Below are 16,599 nucleotides of genomic sequence, written 5' to 3' on the forward strand. Positions count from 1 at the left end.
GTAAGGTCAGATTGGCTCTTCCAGAGGCTGTGCCCACACTTGTCCTCATTCAGGTCAGCACTTGACAGAGCTTTGAGCTACAGAGAAACCAGCTTTCTCAAGAGTCCATCATGGAACTTTTCTTGAAAATATAACATCTTTTCCAATTCACAGACCTGGAATGTTTTCCTTGATTTAATAGTCAGTGTCATTTAATTCCAGATTGATTCTTTCTAAACTGTAGGGTTATTAGCTTTAGAGCACTTGAGGACTTTTTCATTCCTGATATTTATTATTTTTGTAACTAACCTGTGGTCTTTTATCTTTAGTGAGTTGATGACTTTTGAGTCATCATTATCAATAAGAGTAGTTATATCCAGACAGTGAAATAGAACTTGAACTGCCTATAATATTTTTTTACAGAAGCCAAAAAAAGTTACTGCATAGAAGATATTTCTATCACTGTTGTATAAGAATCAGATTTGTTGTTTTAAGTTAATACTGGGCATGCATTATAAAATTAGGCAACATTCTTGTAGGACACATTTTTTTCTTTGAAAAAACTTTTTTTTTCTTTTGCTATAGAGTGAATGTATTCACTAGAGGGAGGGAGAGGAGAAAGCACCTCCCCATGAGGAAGGGTCATGCCATAATCCCATGTCTTTCCATCTGCCCCTCCCTTTGGTATTTTGGGCAAATACACATATGTTCCTGGCATGTTTCTCAAACTGCCGGGGTTGGAACTCAAACTGTACAGTTGGTCATGTGGGATCAAGCTGCCTTCACCACTGTGCCACAGAACAAGCCCTAAAAACGAATTTTCTAATTTCCTACTCTATTCTCTTCCTCCCCTCAATTTATTTATTTTTTTTTTGAGAGAGATTTTTGCTATAGGGTGCGTGCGCTCGCCAGATAGACAGACAGAGACAGAGAGACAGAAAGCGAGAAATCACCCTCAGGGGCGGCGGCTATGCCGCAATCCCTTCTCTTCCATTCTTCTCTCGGGATCTTGGGCACGCACGCATGCACACATGCCCAGCATGAGTTTTAAGCCACCAGGTCCGGGACGCGAACCGCGGTCGACTACGTGGGAGTCCAGCGACATAGCCATTACGCTAACTGCTGGGCCCCCCCCCCAATATTTTTTTTTCTTTTTTGAGAGGTTTTTCGCTATAGGGCGCGTGCGCTTGCCAGACAGACAGAGACATAGAGAAAGAAAGCGAGAAATCACCCCCCCGGGGGGATGGCCACACCGCAATCCCTTCTCCTCCATTTTCTCGGGATCTTGGGCACACGCCCCCGACGTGAGTTTTAAGCCACCAGGTCCGGGACGCGAACCGCGGTTGACTACGTGGGAGTCCAGCGACATAGCCATTACGCTAACTGCTGGTTCCCTCTCTCAAATGTTTTTATACCAAGATAATCATGTCTAGGTAAATCGTAGTGCAGTAGGATCGCCTGCATTGGATCACCGGTGTCAAACTTATACGTTCATAAGTGCTAGTGGGCTTTCTGCATCAGAACCAAAAAGTGCCCACTGAAAGTTTGTCATAAAAACATTGCTTTATTCAGGGAGAAAGTTCTATGTTTACTTTTCTTTCAGTCCTTTATAATGATTTTTGATATTCATTATAACTCTTCCCCAAAGCATCTGGTAAATTGCTTCTATATTTTATTGACAGCTGACATCATTTCAACCGTTGAATTTAATTACTCTGGAGATCTTCTTGCAACAGGAGACAAGGGCGGCAGAGTTGTTATTTTTCAGCGGGAGCAAGAGGTCAGTAATTTATAATCCACAAACCAAATGAAATAATTCTACCTTTCTCATAGCACATTTAAGAAAGTTAGCAAAAAAATTTTTTTAGTGTCTAATTTCATTTATATCACATTAACCATATAGAATCTTCTTTTAAAAACTTAGAGAAGGACCAGCAGATGGCGTAGCAGTTAAGTTGCTGGACTCCCACCTGGCCGACCATGGTTCAAGTCCTGGACTCAGTGACTTTAAACTCAGCACAGGGTGCATGTACATGCATGTCCAAGATCCCAGGAGGAGTATGTAGGAGAAGGGATTGCAGCTTGGCCAGCCACCCTAGGGGGTGATTTCTCACTTTCCCTCTTACTGTCACTGTCTCTTTCTTCTCTTTGGTGAGCCCACACGCCCCAAGACAAAACAATTCTTTAAAAAAAAAAAAAATCTTAGAGATGAGCAAGAAGATCTGTATTTCAGTTCTGACCTTTAACCTCACTAAAATCTCACTGCTGACCCCAGTTAACTTTTCAGTGCCTTCATCTTCAGAATAGGAAAGAGAGTTCTTGTCCTTCCTACAGGTGGTAGTGTGGACCAAATGAAGGGTGAAGGGTGGTGGAGTTGGGATTTATGTGCTTTGTTTAACTAGTAGTTAAACTAAGGGGCTGTGAAAATCACTTTAGAAGTTAGCTTCCCTGCAATAAAGGAGGAGAGCAGTCTTTTGTTGTACTGTGAGCAGCTCTTACAGCACTTCCTGTAGAATTTTGGGGTAGGAGGCATGAATTCACTATCACACCCCCAGTTGAGAAATAGTTAGCATTCATTCATCTGTGCCTCCAGAAGTCTTCACCTGTTCTTAGGGGAAGGAACCTTCTAAGTGTGGGTCTTATTGGAATTCACAAATGAATCTCATTCAAAAGCAGTGGTTTTTAGATTGTATCTCCTTGTTTGAGGTAGAAGGGGGAGGCATTTCTTTTTAGTTATGCATAAGAGAATGGGAAATAGAACCAAACCTTTCCAGTCTTCCCCCCTTACGCCTTCTTCTGTCCCTCTCTCATTATTAATGGTGAGCTTCATCACAGTTCTTACTGAATGATGACAAAGAAAGAAATAACTATCTCTTATGCATGGATTCTGGGCAGGAATCCTAGTGCAGCCAAGCCTGGTGTCTGTAAAGTAATTGTCTTGCTCTTTCAAGATTAAAAAATAAACCCCTTTGCCCTTCCTATCTCTGTGTTTCCTAATAGATTAATAGTTGTTACTTTTTCACTCCCATATTCTAATCTCTAAATTTTTGTTAACTTTTAGATGCTAATGGGTCCTTATTTCCTTCCACCTAGATATTCTGTACATAGAAGTGGTTCTGTAGGAAGTGCTAACTCCTGCTACTGGAGAGGGGGACCCTGTGGGAAACCCTGGGCCACTGGGAGGCGTGAAAGAGTTCTTGTTCAATAGAAAAGATTAAATAGGTACTAAGAGACCTCATTATTAAGATATACCTGTTGGCAGCTCTTAATTTTGACTATGTTCATTAAAGATTTTTAAAAATCTTACATTCTCTGATTTGGAGTGGTAAATTCTTTTATGATATGTTTATTACTAATCTTTCTGAATTTTATCAGAAAATTAGAAAATTTAACAGTTTTGCATTCCTGTCATAGAGGTAGACTAGCACATAATGCTACTTAAGAACCATATACTTGGGACAAGCAGATGCTGTTAATGGTTACATCACTGGGCTCCCATGTAGTGGACCATGGTTCAAGTCCTGGACCCGGTGGCTTAAAACTTAAGCCGGGCTTATATGTGTATGTGCCTAAAATCCCAAGAGGAAAATAGAAGAGAAGGGATTGGGGTGTGGACATTCCCCCACGGGGTAAGTTCTTGCTTTCTGTCTTTCCAGTGAGCACATGTATCCTATAGCAAAAGTCTCTCAAAACAAAACAAAACAAAACAAAACATATACTTTACCTTTTTCAAAAGAAGATAAATGGTAGTACTTAATAATTACTTTTAGCAGGAATATTTAACAAATACTCAGCTCTATTGAATTTAAGACTTCTTGTCCCTTAAAAAAAAATGCTTGCTGGGGCCTGCAGGTGTTATACTGGTTAAAGCACTGGACTTCCACATGACTGACCGTGTTCAAACCCCAGACTCAGAGGGTTGAAACTCATGCCAGGTGCATGTGTGTGCATGCCCAAAATCCTAGGAAGAACCGAAAGAAAAGGGGTTACAGTGTGGCCATCCCCCCTGGGGGGGGGGATTTCTTGCTTTCTGTCTTTCCAGCGAACACATGTGCCCTATAGCAAAATTCTCTCCCTTATTAAAAATAAAATTGCTATTGAGGCTGCCTCTGTGATGCAGTGGTAACTCACTGCTCAAGAGAAGCCAGATTCCACATGATGACTGTAGTTCAAATCCCTGACCCAGTCAGCCTGAAACATGCCAAGTGTGCACTAGTGCCCAGGGTCTGAAAGGCTGGAGAAGGGGTTTATGACATTGTACACCCTGTATAAGGTGCCCATCTCTTTTACATACATACACACATGCACTGTGTCATGAGTAAAGAAAAATGTTTGCCATTGTACTGGTATACTCTTTTTTTTTTTTTTTTTTAATTTGGGATTTGGGGCATGCATGCATGCATGCACACACACCTGACATTTTTTCAAGCCACCAGCTCTGGGACTCAAACTGCACAGTTGGCCATGTGGAATCTAGCCACCTTAACAGCTGTGCCACCTAGCTGGCTCTGCAGTGATATATCCTTGTGAAAGGAAGTTATCTATCCATTGACCTAGGATCTTAGGACAGAAAATTATTATTATTATTATTTTGGTGTGTGTATTATTATTTAAACTTTACAAAGTACTAGCTTCAAATATAAAATAAATTGATAAAAGTCAAGTATCTTGACTGTTACAGAATTTTAAATATTAAGATATATTAAGATAGTATGTGGGAACCAGCAGTTAGCGTAATGGCTATGTCGCTGGATTCCCACGTAGTCGACCGCGGTTCGTGTCCCGGACCCAGTGGCTTAAAACTCACGCCGGGCGCGTGTGCGTGCGTGCCCAAGATCCCGAGAGGAGAATGGAGGAGAAGGGATTGCGACGTGACCATCCCCCCTGGGGGGTGATTTCTCGCTTTCTGTCTCTATGTCTCTGTCTGTCTGTCTGGCGAGCGCACGCGCCCTACAGTGAAAATCTCTCCAAAAAAAAAAAAAAAAAGATAGTTTGTGAAGTGACTAATTTATCTAGGAACAGGTCCACATTTTTCTTATTTTGGTTAAAATAAAGGCCTTAATACTCTCATCTACTTTTTAGATCTTTGTCTTGCCATGTATGAAGAAAAAAACATTACATCTTACACATATGGAGGATTGCTGAAGGATAGTGCCCCACTAGATTGTGGAAAGTATCGGACATTAGATTAAGGAGTCAGGTCCATAAAGACCTGTTGGAAAGTTTTGACTGCAGAAGTCATGCGGTAGGAAGTACAGTTAGCAGTTTGATTTTTGAGCTTTCTTATTTTTAATGGCAGAATGCTCTGTTCATTTAAGTCTTACAAAGAAGCCCAGTATGTAAAAAATAAGACAGTTTAGAGATGCTCTCCCTACCCTCAGAAATCAGCTGTGCAGTCTGCTTATGCCTTGGGACTCTCCAAGATCTGCAGCTCCTATGTCCAAATACAGAATCAGCTTTATTTGAATAGTTCATCTAGTTAAATCAGAAATCAACATGTCTAAAACCAAAATAAGCCCTCCACCTTCTCCCTTTCCTGTTTGTTATCCTGTTCGTTATCCTGTTCCCAGTTGTTCAGGCCTCCAGCCTGTCCTCCCTCCTTCTTCAGTTCCAGCAAAGCCTCTCTCAGAATCCCCTTCTGTAGAGAGGGTGGGCACTCCATGCAGACTTGGGACTGACCTGAGATGTAGGGATGTTGGAGAAGACTGAGGGGCCGCTTGGTGTGTGGGTAGTCAGTTGGGGGGAAAGTGTGCATCTTGACCTAGTTGTCTAATTCTTGGGGAGAATGGCCAGGGTAGCACTTTGACTTGGTCATATTATTCATTTCTATGTATTCTTCTGCTTTTTCTTGGTATCAGTGTCTTAGGAAAGGGACTAACTTGATTTTATACATTTTTTTCCTAAAATAATTCAATTTCATTTTTCTCCTTTGTAAATTAGAACTATGTGTTGTTATATGGGAATTGGTACAGAGAAAGAGCAATTTAAATAGCATTACTCTCCTACCACAACACTTAATGAAAATTATATAGTAATGAAATTTCCAAGTTTCTGATGAATGCTTGATTTCAAGGAATGTATAATATATAACAATTCAGTGCAGCAGAGAACTTTGGGTAGTTTTGGGGAATGTCCTATCATATTTTATAATTCAGAAATATAAAACACCTGTTTAGAAGTAAAAGTTTGTTTTGTTCAGTTTCTTTGGCATACACACTAAAAAGTTAGAAATGTAAGATTTTAGTTTCAACTATGGTGGCATGCATCGTATATAAGCTAGTACCAAATGGGAGGTCCAGGTTCCATTCCTGGTCCAACTTAGAGACCAGGTGTGATTGTGTACACCTGCAGTCTCAGTGATTAGAGGAAACTGAGACAGGAGGATTACCTGCTCAGGGCTGGCTTGGGGGAACATAGAGAGTCCTGTCTAAAATTTTTAAAAAGTCGGCATGGTGGCACATGCTTACACAGTCCCAGCTGGGAGACTGAGGCAGGAGGATCAGCACAAGACAATAAAACGTAAGGTATTGATTATACTTATACAATTAAAACACTAGTGTCCTTGATTTTTAATTATAAAGTACAATAATTAATGCTTCATAAAAAATGTTCCTTTAGGGACTAGCAGATGGTGTACCAGTTATGTCACTGGACTCCCACATAGTCAACCACGGTTCCAGTCCTGAACCTGGCAGCTTAAAACATGCTGGGTGTGTGTGTGTGCGTACCTAAGATCCTGAAAGGAGATTGGAGAAGGGTCTGTGGTGTGGCCATTGCCTTTGGGGGATGATTTCTTTCTGTCTGTCTGTTGAATGAGTGCACACACCCTATTAAAAAGAAATCTCTCTTTAAAAAGTTATTTTAAACATACAGATTTCAGAGATTAATATATTGACAAATATACCTGCGAATTTGCTGCCCAGATTATAGTTTTACATATAAGGAAAGGAAACTCTTGGGATGTAGATGAAGCTCCTTTTGTACCACTCCCTCATGTCATTCTTCCACTTTGCTCCCCAGTCTTACTTTCCCTCTACCTTCTCAGAGCCTCATTATTTTATAAACGATAATGTATCTTCCTTAGCATATTTTTCTACTTTTATCATAGTTAAACATTTACATAAGCAGTATTTTACTGTGGCTATCTTTATGTAGCTTGCATCTCTCTCTTTTTCATCTCTCTCTAGAGGGTGCATGTTTTCACTAGAGAAGGACAGAGAGCAAGAGAAAGCAAGAAGACACCCTCCCCATGGGACATGGTCATGCCACAATCCCTTCTCCCTCCTTCTCTTTCTTCTTTTAGTATTTTGGGCATGCATACACACATGCCTGGTATGTTTTTCAATCCACCGAGTCTAGGACTAGAAGCCCACAGTCAGCTAGGTGGGATCCAGCTGCCTTAACCACCGTGAGCTGACCCTGGCAACTTGGCTTCTCTTATACAACTTTGTAGGATTTTTCCATATCGGTTTATTTATTTTAACTGTTATGTAGTAGTCATTGCATGGCTGTGCCACTGAACCATTTTTCCTTCCTCATGCCCTTCTTGGCATATGCTTAGTATCTGGTTTACCAATATAGATGATGTAACCACATCTCTGTGTCTGGCTCCTGGTGTACTGCGTGGCTCTTCTCTGGAGTAGGCCCTGAAGATGCTTTTATCTCCAGGACCAAATGGCAAAGGTTTTTTGCCTCTACAGGTCTCTTTCACAACTATTCATCTCTGCCCAGGGGATACACACACCACTAGAGATGATACATACACAAATGAGCCTGACTGTATTCCAGTCAAACTTTACTTATACACAGGAGGCTGAATTTGACACATCATGTTCTAGAATAGATAATAGATACCTAGAAATAGAATAGACTAGCTGAATTGGAAAGTTAAGTTTATAATTATGAAATAAAAACAAAGTACAAAAAAAGTAGAATAGAAGGGTTGAGAAATATTTTTCTTCTTTATTTTTTCTAAGTAAATTAATTTTAAGTGTTAGATGTTTGAAACTCTTGTGAACCAGAATTTTTAACTTTTAAAAAAGTGTGTCATTTGATACTCAAATTGGTAGTGCTAGAATTTTCTCTGCACTATGCTTTGTTCATTAAAATAGCTGTCATTGTTTCCTTGCAGAATAAAAGCCGCCCTCATTCTAGGGGAGAATATAATGTTTACAGTACCTTTCAAAGTCATGAACCAGAATTTGACTATTTGAAAAGTTTAGAAATTGAGGAAAAAATTAATAAAATTAGGTGGTTACCGCAACAGAATGCTGCTCATTTTCTGCTCTCTACAAATGGTAAGTAGATAATTGATATACTATTTTACTTTTCATTTTCCGTGTATGGATTTCTTTTTAATTTAATCCATTCTAGGAGTTATTTCTGTTTTAAACTTTGGTGGGGAGGGTAAATTATTAGCTAGGGTAGCAAGTGATAGTTCGGTTGAAAATTTAAAGTGTGAATCTACACATAGACTATTACAGTACTCTTCTCTGAATATGTTTCTGCATCTTTTTATATAAAACAACGTGTTTATTTGTAATTGGAAATATGTTCAGAGAGCCTTTATTTTATAAACATGATAAAGAGTCACAGAGTTTTCAAATAATAGTTTTTAAGTAATAGTGATGTATGTTGTGGTTTTCTTTTAATATGGAGAATGAGGTTTTCATTTTCAGATAAAACTATAAAATTATGGAAAATAAGTGAACGGGATAAGAGAGCAGAAGGTTATAACTTGAAAGATGAAGATGGACGACTTCGAGATCCATTTAGAATTACAGCACTACGGGTATATGTTACATTTTCTTTAATCTGTTAATACCTTAAGAAATGAATTAATAGTAATATTTAGACCAGCTGTTTAAAGAATACTGTTAAGAGAAATACCATATGATCTGCCTTATTGATTTATGAAAGTCATTTATAATATTAGTAATCACTTTTATGCATACATGTTTAAAATAGGGAATTCTTCCCATTTTCAGAAATGAAAAAAGTTAACTCGATATTCTCAGAAAACAGTAATACTAAGGAAAAAAACATTCAGTTCATAATAAAAGTCTTTCTGAATGCATCAGCCGCCTTTCACTCTAAAAGTTCAGAATATCATCTGGGCAGATTGAATTTCAAATAGAGCTCAGACTACTATACCGTGAAAGAGCATAGACTATAAATTAAAAGATAACTATGGACCCCAGGATACATTAATGATACTTTCTAGTACAATCCCTCTGAATTAGCTTAGGCAAATTCTGATATTTCTTTTTTTTTTTTTTCTTTTGCCTATTAACCATTTAACATTTTTTTAAATTGCCAGTTCTTCATTCCTTTTTTACTACCTCCAGGTGCAGTATGAAATGACTATATTCTATCAGTTCTAATATTTTATGCAGGACCAACGCCATACTAAAATGTTTAAACATTATACATTGGACGCTGTATCCTATATAATCAACAATGGTTTGAGTCCCAGCCCCAACAGCTTGAAAAACATGCTGGATGTGTATATATGCATGCCCAAAATCCTGACAGGATGGAGACATGGAAAAGAAAGGATTCTGGCATAAATATTCCTCATTCAAAATTCCCTCTCTCTCTCTCATTCTGATGAATGTACACACCCTCGTGGCAATTTAAAAAAATACCTATTTGGAAAATTGGGTAAAACTTAAAATCTTAGCATCACATAATTGGCCTGGCAGTGCATGCCATTGCTGGTATTTTAAAATTGGTTAAAATATGGTAAAGGGGGTTAAACAAACTTGGCTTGTGCTCAGATATGTCTTGAAAAGACTCCAGGAGTGCTGCCATGGACAAGACTGCAGCAGGAAAATTAGCACCTGTTCAGAGGTATTTCATGAATGAAAATTTTTACTAGTCCCAGGGAAGAAAGTATATATCTGAAAATGGTTTGTTGGTTGATAGGTTGTTGTTGTTGTTGTTGTTTTTAAATGAGTTTTACAGTTTCCTTTAAGTAAGCTGCTGATACTGTGCCCTGAGGACATGCATTTAGTCCTGCTTCCTTTTTGTCCTGTTTCTACCACTCCCTCTTACCCTCCTCTCTCAGGAGTTTAGGCTTTTTAATTAGACCTAGACCATGCCATGAGCTCACTGCTTATTTTGAAAAAAACAAACAAACAATAAGTCTTACTAAGCCCAATCTTGTCTTTATTCAAGGCTGCTTTTATAGCCATAACCTGAATTAAAAACCCGTCTTGGGACTGGCAGGTAGTGTGGTTATTGAAGCCGGGTGGCCAACCATGATTCGAGTCCCACAATTGGTGGCTTGCTTCCTCACGTTCCCTGCCTGTATCTCTCTGGTCAAATTTTAAAATAATAATAATAAACTAAATTTTAAAATTCTTTAAAAAAAAAAAGGAAAGTCTTAATCAGTAGCAAATGAGAAATAAGGGTTTTTTTGAGAGGTTTTTTCTTTGTTTGTTTTTTGCTATAGGGCTTGTGCACATGCCAGAGAGACAGAGATAGAATGTGAGATCACCCCCCAGGAGAGATGGCCACGTCGCAGTCCCTTCTCCTCCATTCTCCTCTCAGGATCTTGGGCACACACGCGCCCAGCATGAGTTTAGGCCACCGGGTCCAGGACTTGAACCATGGTCAGCTCCATGGAAGTTCAGTGACATTGCCATTACACTAACTGCTGGTCCCAGAAATAAGCTTATTTTTTTTTTAATCTCAGGGTCTGGGTAAGAGATCACAGACTGGATGATTCTTTATATTGGCTTATATCTACATTTGAGTTCTTACCTGTCTAAAAGTTCAAAATGGACTGTTTGTCACATTTAACAGGATAACCGTCAAATTTTACTGTTTCTTAACATTTTTTCTTGCTATTTTAGTGCCAGAAATAGGATTTAATGAAAAGAAAAAAATCTCACAAGTATTTTAGCCATCATGTGTTTTGATTAATTAGAAACTTGTTAGAGGGCCATGGCAGTTGTATGTTCTTAATCCTACATAAAGTAAAACTGACACTTCTTTTTCTAGAGAATCCAAAGGTGTAGTCAACACTAATTGGCTTAAAATGAGGGAAGTAATGTCTATGCACAGTTCTCAAGTTCATTTTTACAGAATTTGGCCAGAGAATACTCAGTTAAGAGATTTCTTCCTAGCTTTCAAGACTGGCCCTTTGGTTTCTTTATGCTCTTTTCTCCCCTCTAATTTGCCAAAGGGTGTGTTTGCTCGCAAGAGAGAAGGAAAAGGAGAAAGACTCTCTGCTGTAGGAGTGGCCATAATGACAATCCCTTCTCCTCCATTCTCCTTTTAGGATTTTGGGCATGCATACATGCACACATACCTAGTTTCTTTTTCTTTTCTTTTCTTTTTTTTTTTTTTTTTTTTTTTTTTTTTTTTTTTTTTTTTTTTTTTTTAGAGAGGTTTTTGCTATAGGGCGCATGTGCTCGCCAGACAGAGACAGAGAGATAGAAAGCGAGAAACCACCCCCCAGGGGGGATGGTCACGCCGCAATCCCTTCTCCTCCATTCTCCTCTTGGGATCCTGGGCATGCATGCACACGCGCCCGGCGTGAGTTTTAAGCCACCAGGTCTGGGACGCGAACTGCGGTTGACGTGGGAGTCCAGCGACATAGACATTACGCTAACTGCTGGTTCCCGCCTAGTTTATTTTTCAAGCCTTCAGGTCCAGGACTTGAACTGCACAGTCAGCCGTGAAGACCCAGCCACATTAATCTTTACACTGCCGGCCAGCCCTTGGTTTCTAATTACAAAAATAAAAAGAATACTTATTTCTTTTCTATTCTTTTCTTTCTTTTTTTTTTTTTTTTTTTTTTTACATTTTTGTCACAGAGGACATGTGCTCACCAGAGAGGGAAAGTGAGAAATCACTGCCCAGTGTGGGTGGCCATGCTGCAATTCCTTTTCCTCCATTCTTTTGGGATTTCGGTTATGCCCACACACACACCTTGTTTTTTCTTCTTCTTTTTTTTTGGGGGGGGCGGGGGTTAGGGGCTTGCTCCGGAGAGACAAAGAGACAGAAAGTGAGAAATCACCTCCCGTAGGGGTGGCCACACTGCAGTCCCTTCTCCATTTTCTTCTTGGGATTTTGGGTACACATGCACATGTGCTTAGTATTAGTTCAAGAATCAAACCGTGGTCAACAACATGGGAGTCCAGTGACATAACCATTATGCCATCTGCTGGTCCCCACGCACCCAGTTTTTTAAGATGCCTGGTTTAGGACTCAAACTGCAGAGTCACCTATATGGAATCCAGTGCCTTAACCTTATACCACCTACTGGCCCCTTTAAGTTTTAGTTTCTAATTTAGAGTTAGTTTCCTTCTAACTAGATGTTAGTAAAGTGCAGACCTTTTTCCATTCTTATGACACTATTGTTCAAGACCGTGCTCTTGCCCTTCATCTGGTCACAGCCCTCTGGCCAGTGTTCCTTTCTCTATCTTTTCCATTACAGCATAGACATCTTATTCCTTAGGAAGCTCAGATATGTCTTGAAAAGAAGAAGAAGGGAGGGAGGTGCCTTTTTTTTCTTTTAAACATTGAATGAAGTGTAATATACATGTCCCTAAATGCATCTCCCTTGTAAGTAACCAGCTCCATGGATTTTTACAGACTGTATACCCTTGTGTATCCAGCAGTAGTTCAAGAAACAGCATCTTCAGCTTCTCAGGACCCTTTCCTGTACACTCAGCCACTCTCTGCACTATTGTCAGAGGCTCGTGGTGTTTGTCCTGAGAGAGGACAAAGGGAGGGTCTTGACTGAGTCTCCCAAGAAGACTTACTGTCCAGTGTCTCAGTCTTGGTCACTGGGGGGATATATGGGACAGTGAAGCTACATGATTAGACCTCAGTGCCCTGGAGGCAGTTTATAAAGGTGTCAGTTGTTCTTCTTTCTTCAGCAAGTGTGTGTCAACAACCTGAGTAATAGAAACAAGGAGAGGGGCCAGCTCTGTGGCATGGTGTTTAAGGTGGCTAGATCCCACATAACTGACTTAGTGTTCAAGTCCCAGACCCATTGGCTAGAAAAATGCCAGCCACATATGCATCCATGCCCAAAATCTCAAGAGGAGAGTGGAGAAGGGATTGTGGCATGATCATCTCCCCTAACAGTGCTCACTCGTTTGTCTCTCTCTCTCTCTCTCTCTGTTTCTCTGTTTGTCATCCTCCAGTGAGCATATGCACTCTAATTAAAAGAAAAAATTAGAAACAAGGAGGAAAACCTGGAAATAGATAATATTCAGTTTTATAGCCTATTTTTACAGCTTTAATTGGTTATTTTGGGGGTGTTACCTGTATAAAACTGTTACTTAACTCTATATTGGGTTGTTGGAAAAGGCATGACACATTTTTGCATAGAATAGCATAGAAAAACGTGTCATGACTTTTCTGAAGACCCAATAGACTTGCCTCCTTTTGTTATCTACTGTAAATAATATAATTTGATACTGCTGTGGTCTTTGTTTTGAATTCTTATTTCCTTCTATTCGTAGGTCCCAATATTGAAGCCTATGGACCTTATGGTAGAAGCAAGTCCACGACGAATCTTTGCAAATGCTCACACATATCATATAAATTCCATTTCAGTAAATAGTGATCATGAAACATATCTTTCTGCAGATGACCTGAGAATTAATCTGTGGCATTTAGAAATCACAGATAGAAGTTTTAGTATCCTTTATCAGATGAGTATCTTGGCATTTATCCTAGGTTTGTTCTTCAGATAGTATTTTCTCTAGTACATTAATACTCCTATATCTCAGAGTCTGATCTTTTAAATACTGCTTACTATATAGTAGTCTATGATTTAAAGAGTCTCTAAAAATATGTACATCTTCCTACCTTTGAGAAAAGTTCTCTATATATAATGGGAATGACCTGAAGCCCATTGCTTGCTTAGTTTAATCAGAGACAGTTTTAAATAGTTTTATTTGAAAAATCAACATTGAATATTCTTTTTTCCTCCCCTAAATTTGCTAATAGATAATACAAACTATTGACTAGATTAGAATGGTGCTTAATTTCCCAGTTTGAGAAGTGACTGATCAGGTAAGAGTTCTGTGTTCTTCTATGGCTCTGCATACTCTGGACATTAGTCTGGGCAGTTACAGTCCTCCTCACCTGTCTAGCCCTCCCTTGGACTCCTTCTGTAAGTACAGTTGTCTGAATATGCCTTGGTGTCCTTGTCTTCCTAATTAACTGTCTAAATCCTGTCCTGCTGTGCCATTTGGGAATCTCTGACTCAAGAGCTCAGGACTCTGTCCTCTCACCATTGAAGATAGTTCTGTCCTCAGCCTCGGAGAGTTGCCTCACATACATGCATTATTCAGTCTTCAACTGAATATACCTCCTTGGTCTCAGGGGTCCATGTTCCAGGAACTGCAGTCTGGTGCTCAGTCCTTTAAAACTCTAGCAGCCTGAACTTTTCTAGACTCCCAGCTCTGTCTTCTCAACTCTGGGAGTCATCAAACTGTGCCTATACTCTGGACACTTCCCAGACAGCATGTTGGGCAGCTGTGGGGCTCCCTTTGTCTTCATTCTCTCTGGGGTCACTGCCCTTCTCTGTATAGTATCGTTACTTGAGCTATAGTTCCACCGTTCATTAGTATTCTTAGTTGTTTCAGCTAGAAGGGTAAATACATTTGGTCCCCATTATTCCACATTGACCCTAAGCTGAAGCCTCCCCTTTCCCTCTCTTGTTTTCAATCAAATAATTTATGTATTTGCAACCATTATTTTAACCATTCAGAATAAGCTCTTAATGTCAGATCATTAGAAAAGCAAAATCTTTTGGAATTTGGCAGTATTTTTGTGTTTGTAATTGTTTATAGATAGGAGTACGGGGTTTTGTGCAAGTATTTGGTGCTTATTGATTTATTTTATTAAATATGTACTGTCTTGCTATTGGACCTTTCATAGAACATTAGTAGTAACAACATGTGGCTCTGTGGATCTACCCCCTCAGTCAGGCACGTTATGTAGTCTTATTAATGCATTCATCTAAATCCTCTTACCAGTGTGCTCCTTTGGAATATAATCCATAGTATAATTGGCTTCTTTACATCTAATCTCTTAAACCTTACTGTGGATTATTTCATATCATATTTCATTTAATTGAATATAGACCCATCTGAGTACTGTGCCTTAACAATGCACTTCCAGACATCGTAGATATTAAGCCTGCTAACATGGAGGAGCTGACAGAAGTCATTACCGCAGCAGAGTTCCACCCACACCAGTGTAACGTGTTTGTCTACAGTAGCAGTAAAGGGACCATCCGACTATGTGATATGCGTTCCTCAGCCCTGTGTGACAGACACTCAAAGTGTAAGTGCCCAGTGTTTTTTTTTAGCAAATGTCTCATTTAAATCCTTTTGTTTTTCAGACACTAGCTCATCTCCAAAGACTTTGAGGTTTCTTTCTGTTCTCCATGTACCTGTGGAAGCATAGAGAACCCTACATTTATTTACTTAGTCCAATTTTGGCTCTGTCTTAGGCCATTGCTAGTAATTGGAATGCAAGGTCATGATTCTCATGGGCTTATTACTATTGTGGGGTGAGTGCTTTTGGCACCAGTAGGTTTACTTCTGCCCAGAGCCTCGGTGCCTCATCAGAGGGCTTCCCAAACTGGGTCCAGACAAGAACCATTTGTTGCCTCTACCTTTGTGCATTAGGACCTGGGCTGAGGCCGCCAGCTCACATTTCACCTGTGACCATTTTCAGCTTTCGGAATGAGCTCTGTTCATACTGAGCTTTGTTGGATTGGAAGCCAGTTTCCTGAGGTGACAGTCTAGCGTTTTAATCCACTGAGCCTTGAAGTTCCTTCTAGGTGAGGAAAGTTTTGGTTTTGTTTTTATTTTTAGTCATAAAGGATAGGCCCTACTTTATAGAAAACTATAGTCTCTGTGTCATGTGACATGCATCCTGGAAAAGTTGCGTCCTTTCCACCAGTGTCAACAAGTAGAACCGTGACCTCTGCCACTTTATCTAACAAGGAAGTTACTGGTCATCCCCTTCAGTATGTCTCACCATATAAAGTGTACCAACACCAACAAATATGTTTGCTAACTAGTTCTCAACAACCTTTTTGTCTTACTTTCTTGCTTAAGACTAAAGTGTGTTTTTAAGAATTCTGTACTCTCATTAGAATTTCCACAGTGAAGAATATGTTTTTATAACATTTTATCTATATCTTAAAGATAACGTTCTTGAGTGAATAATTTTAGATTCTAAGTTTTTTTTCCCCTCAGCAAAGCAAATTGTTTGAGTAAAATGCTTGATGTTCACACCAGATGACTTAAAGTTAACTTTTAAATGCAGAACCAATACACAGGCTCTTTCATTAAGAAAAAAGAGGGAAAAGATACAACAGCTAAATAACAGGAGCGCATCTCTCTTGCCCTGAAATTTAACAATGCCAAAGGCAGGACCACCCTGTGTTAAGAGAATCCAGTGTAGATCAGAGGGTGCTTCCCTTTGTATCAGGTACAGGTGGAAGGAACTCTACCAAGCTACCATGGAGAAAGCCAAGCCCTAGAAAAGCAAGGTCCACCAAGGATCTGTCAAAATCTTTTTGAAAATAAGGATTTAGCTTTCTCACAGTAGACCATGACTATTTGGTATTAAAGA

General features: G+C 39.5%; 1 protein-coding gene across 3 annotated transcripts in view; it reads left to right on the plus strand.

Moving 5' to 3' along the window:
• The window catches only part of PPP2R2D (protein phosphatase 2 regulatory subunit Bdelta), a gene marked incomplete at its 5' end in the record, with an annotated part of 59,090 nt that overhangs the window by 34,707 nt on the left and 7,784 nt on the right, over positions 1-16,599 (plus strand). For all 3 annotated transcript variants that reach the window (XM_027771235.1, XM_006146927.3, XM_014587240.2), the window contains 5 exon segments: positions 1,662-1,759; positions 8,111-8,276; positions 8,658-8,770; positions 13,464-13,641; positions 15,133-15,297. In XM_027771235.1, coding sequence (XP_027627036.1) covers positions 1,662-1,759; positions 8,111-8,276; positions 8,658-8,770; positions 13,464-13,641; positions 15,133-15,297 — 720 coding nt within the window.

The sequence above is a fragment of the Tupaia chinensis genome, unplaced genomic scaffold, assembly GCF_000334495.1.
Source record: "Tupaia chinensis unplaced genomic scaffold, TupChi_1.0 Scaffold000197_1, whole genome shotgun sequence".
In the NCBI taxonomy this organism is placed as follows: domain Eukaryota; kingdom Metazoa; phylum Chordata; class Mammalia; order Scandentia; family Tupaiidae; genus Tupaia; species Tupaia belangeri.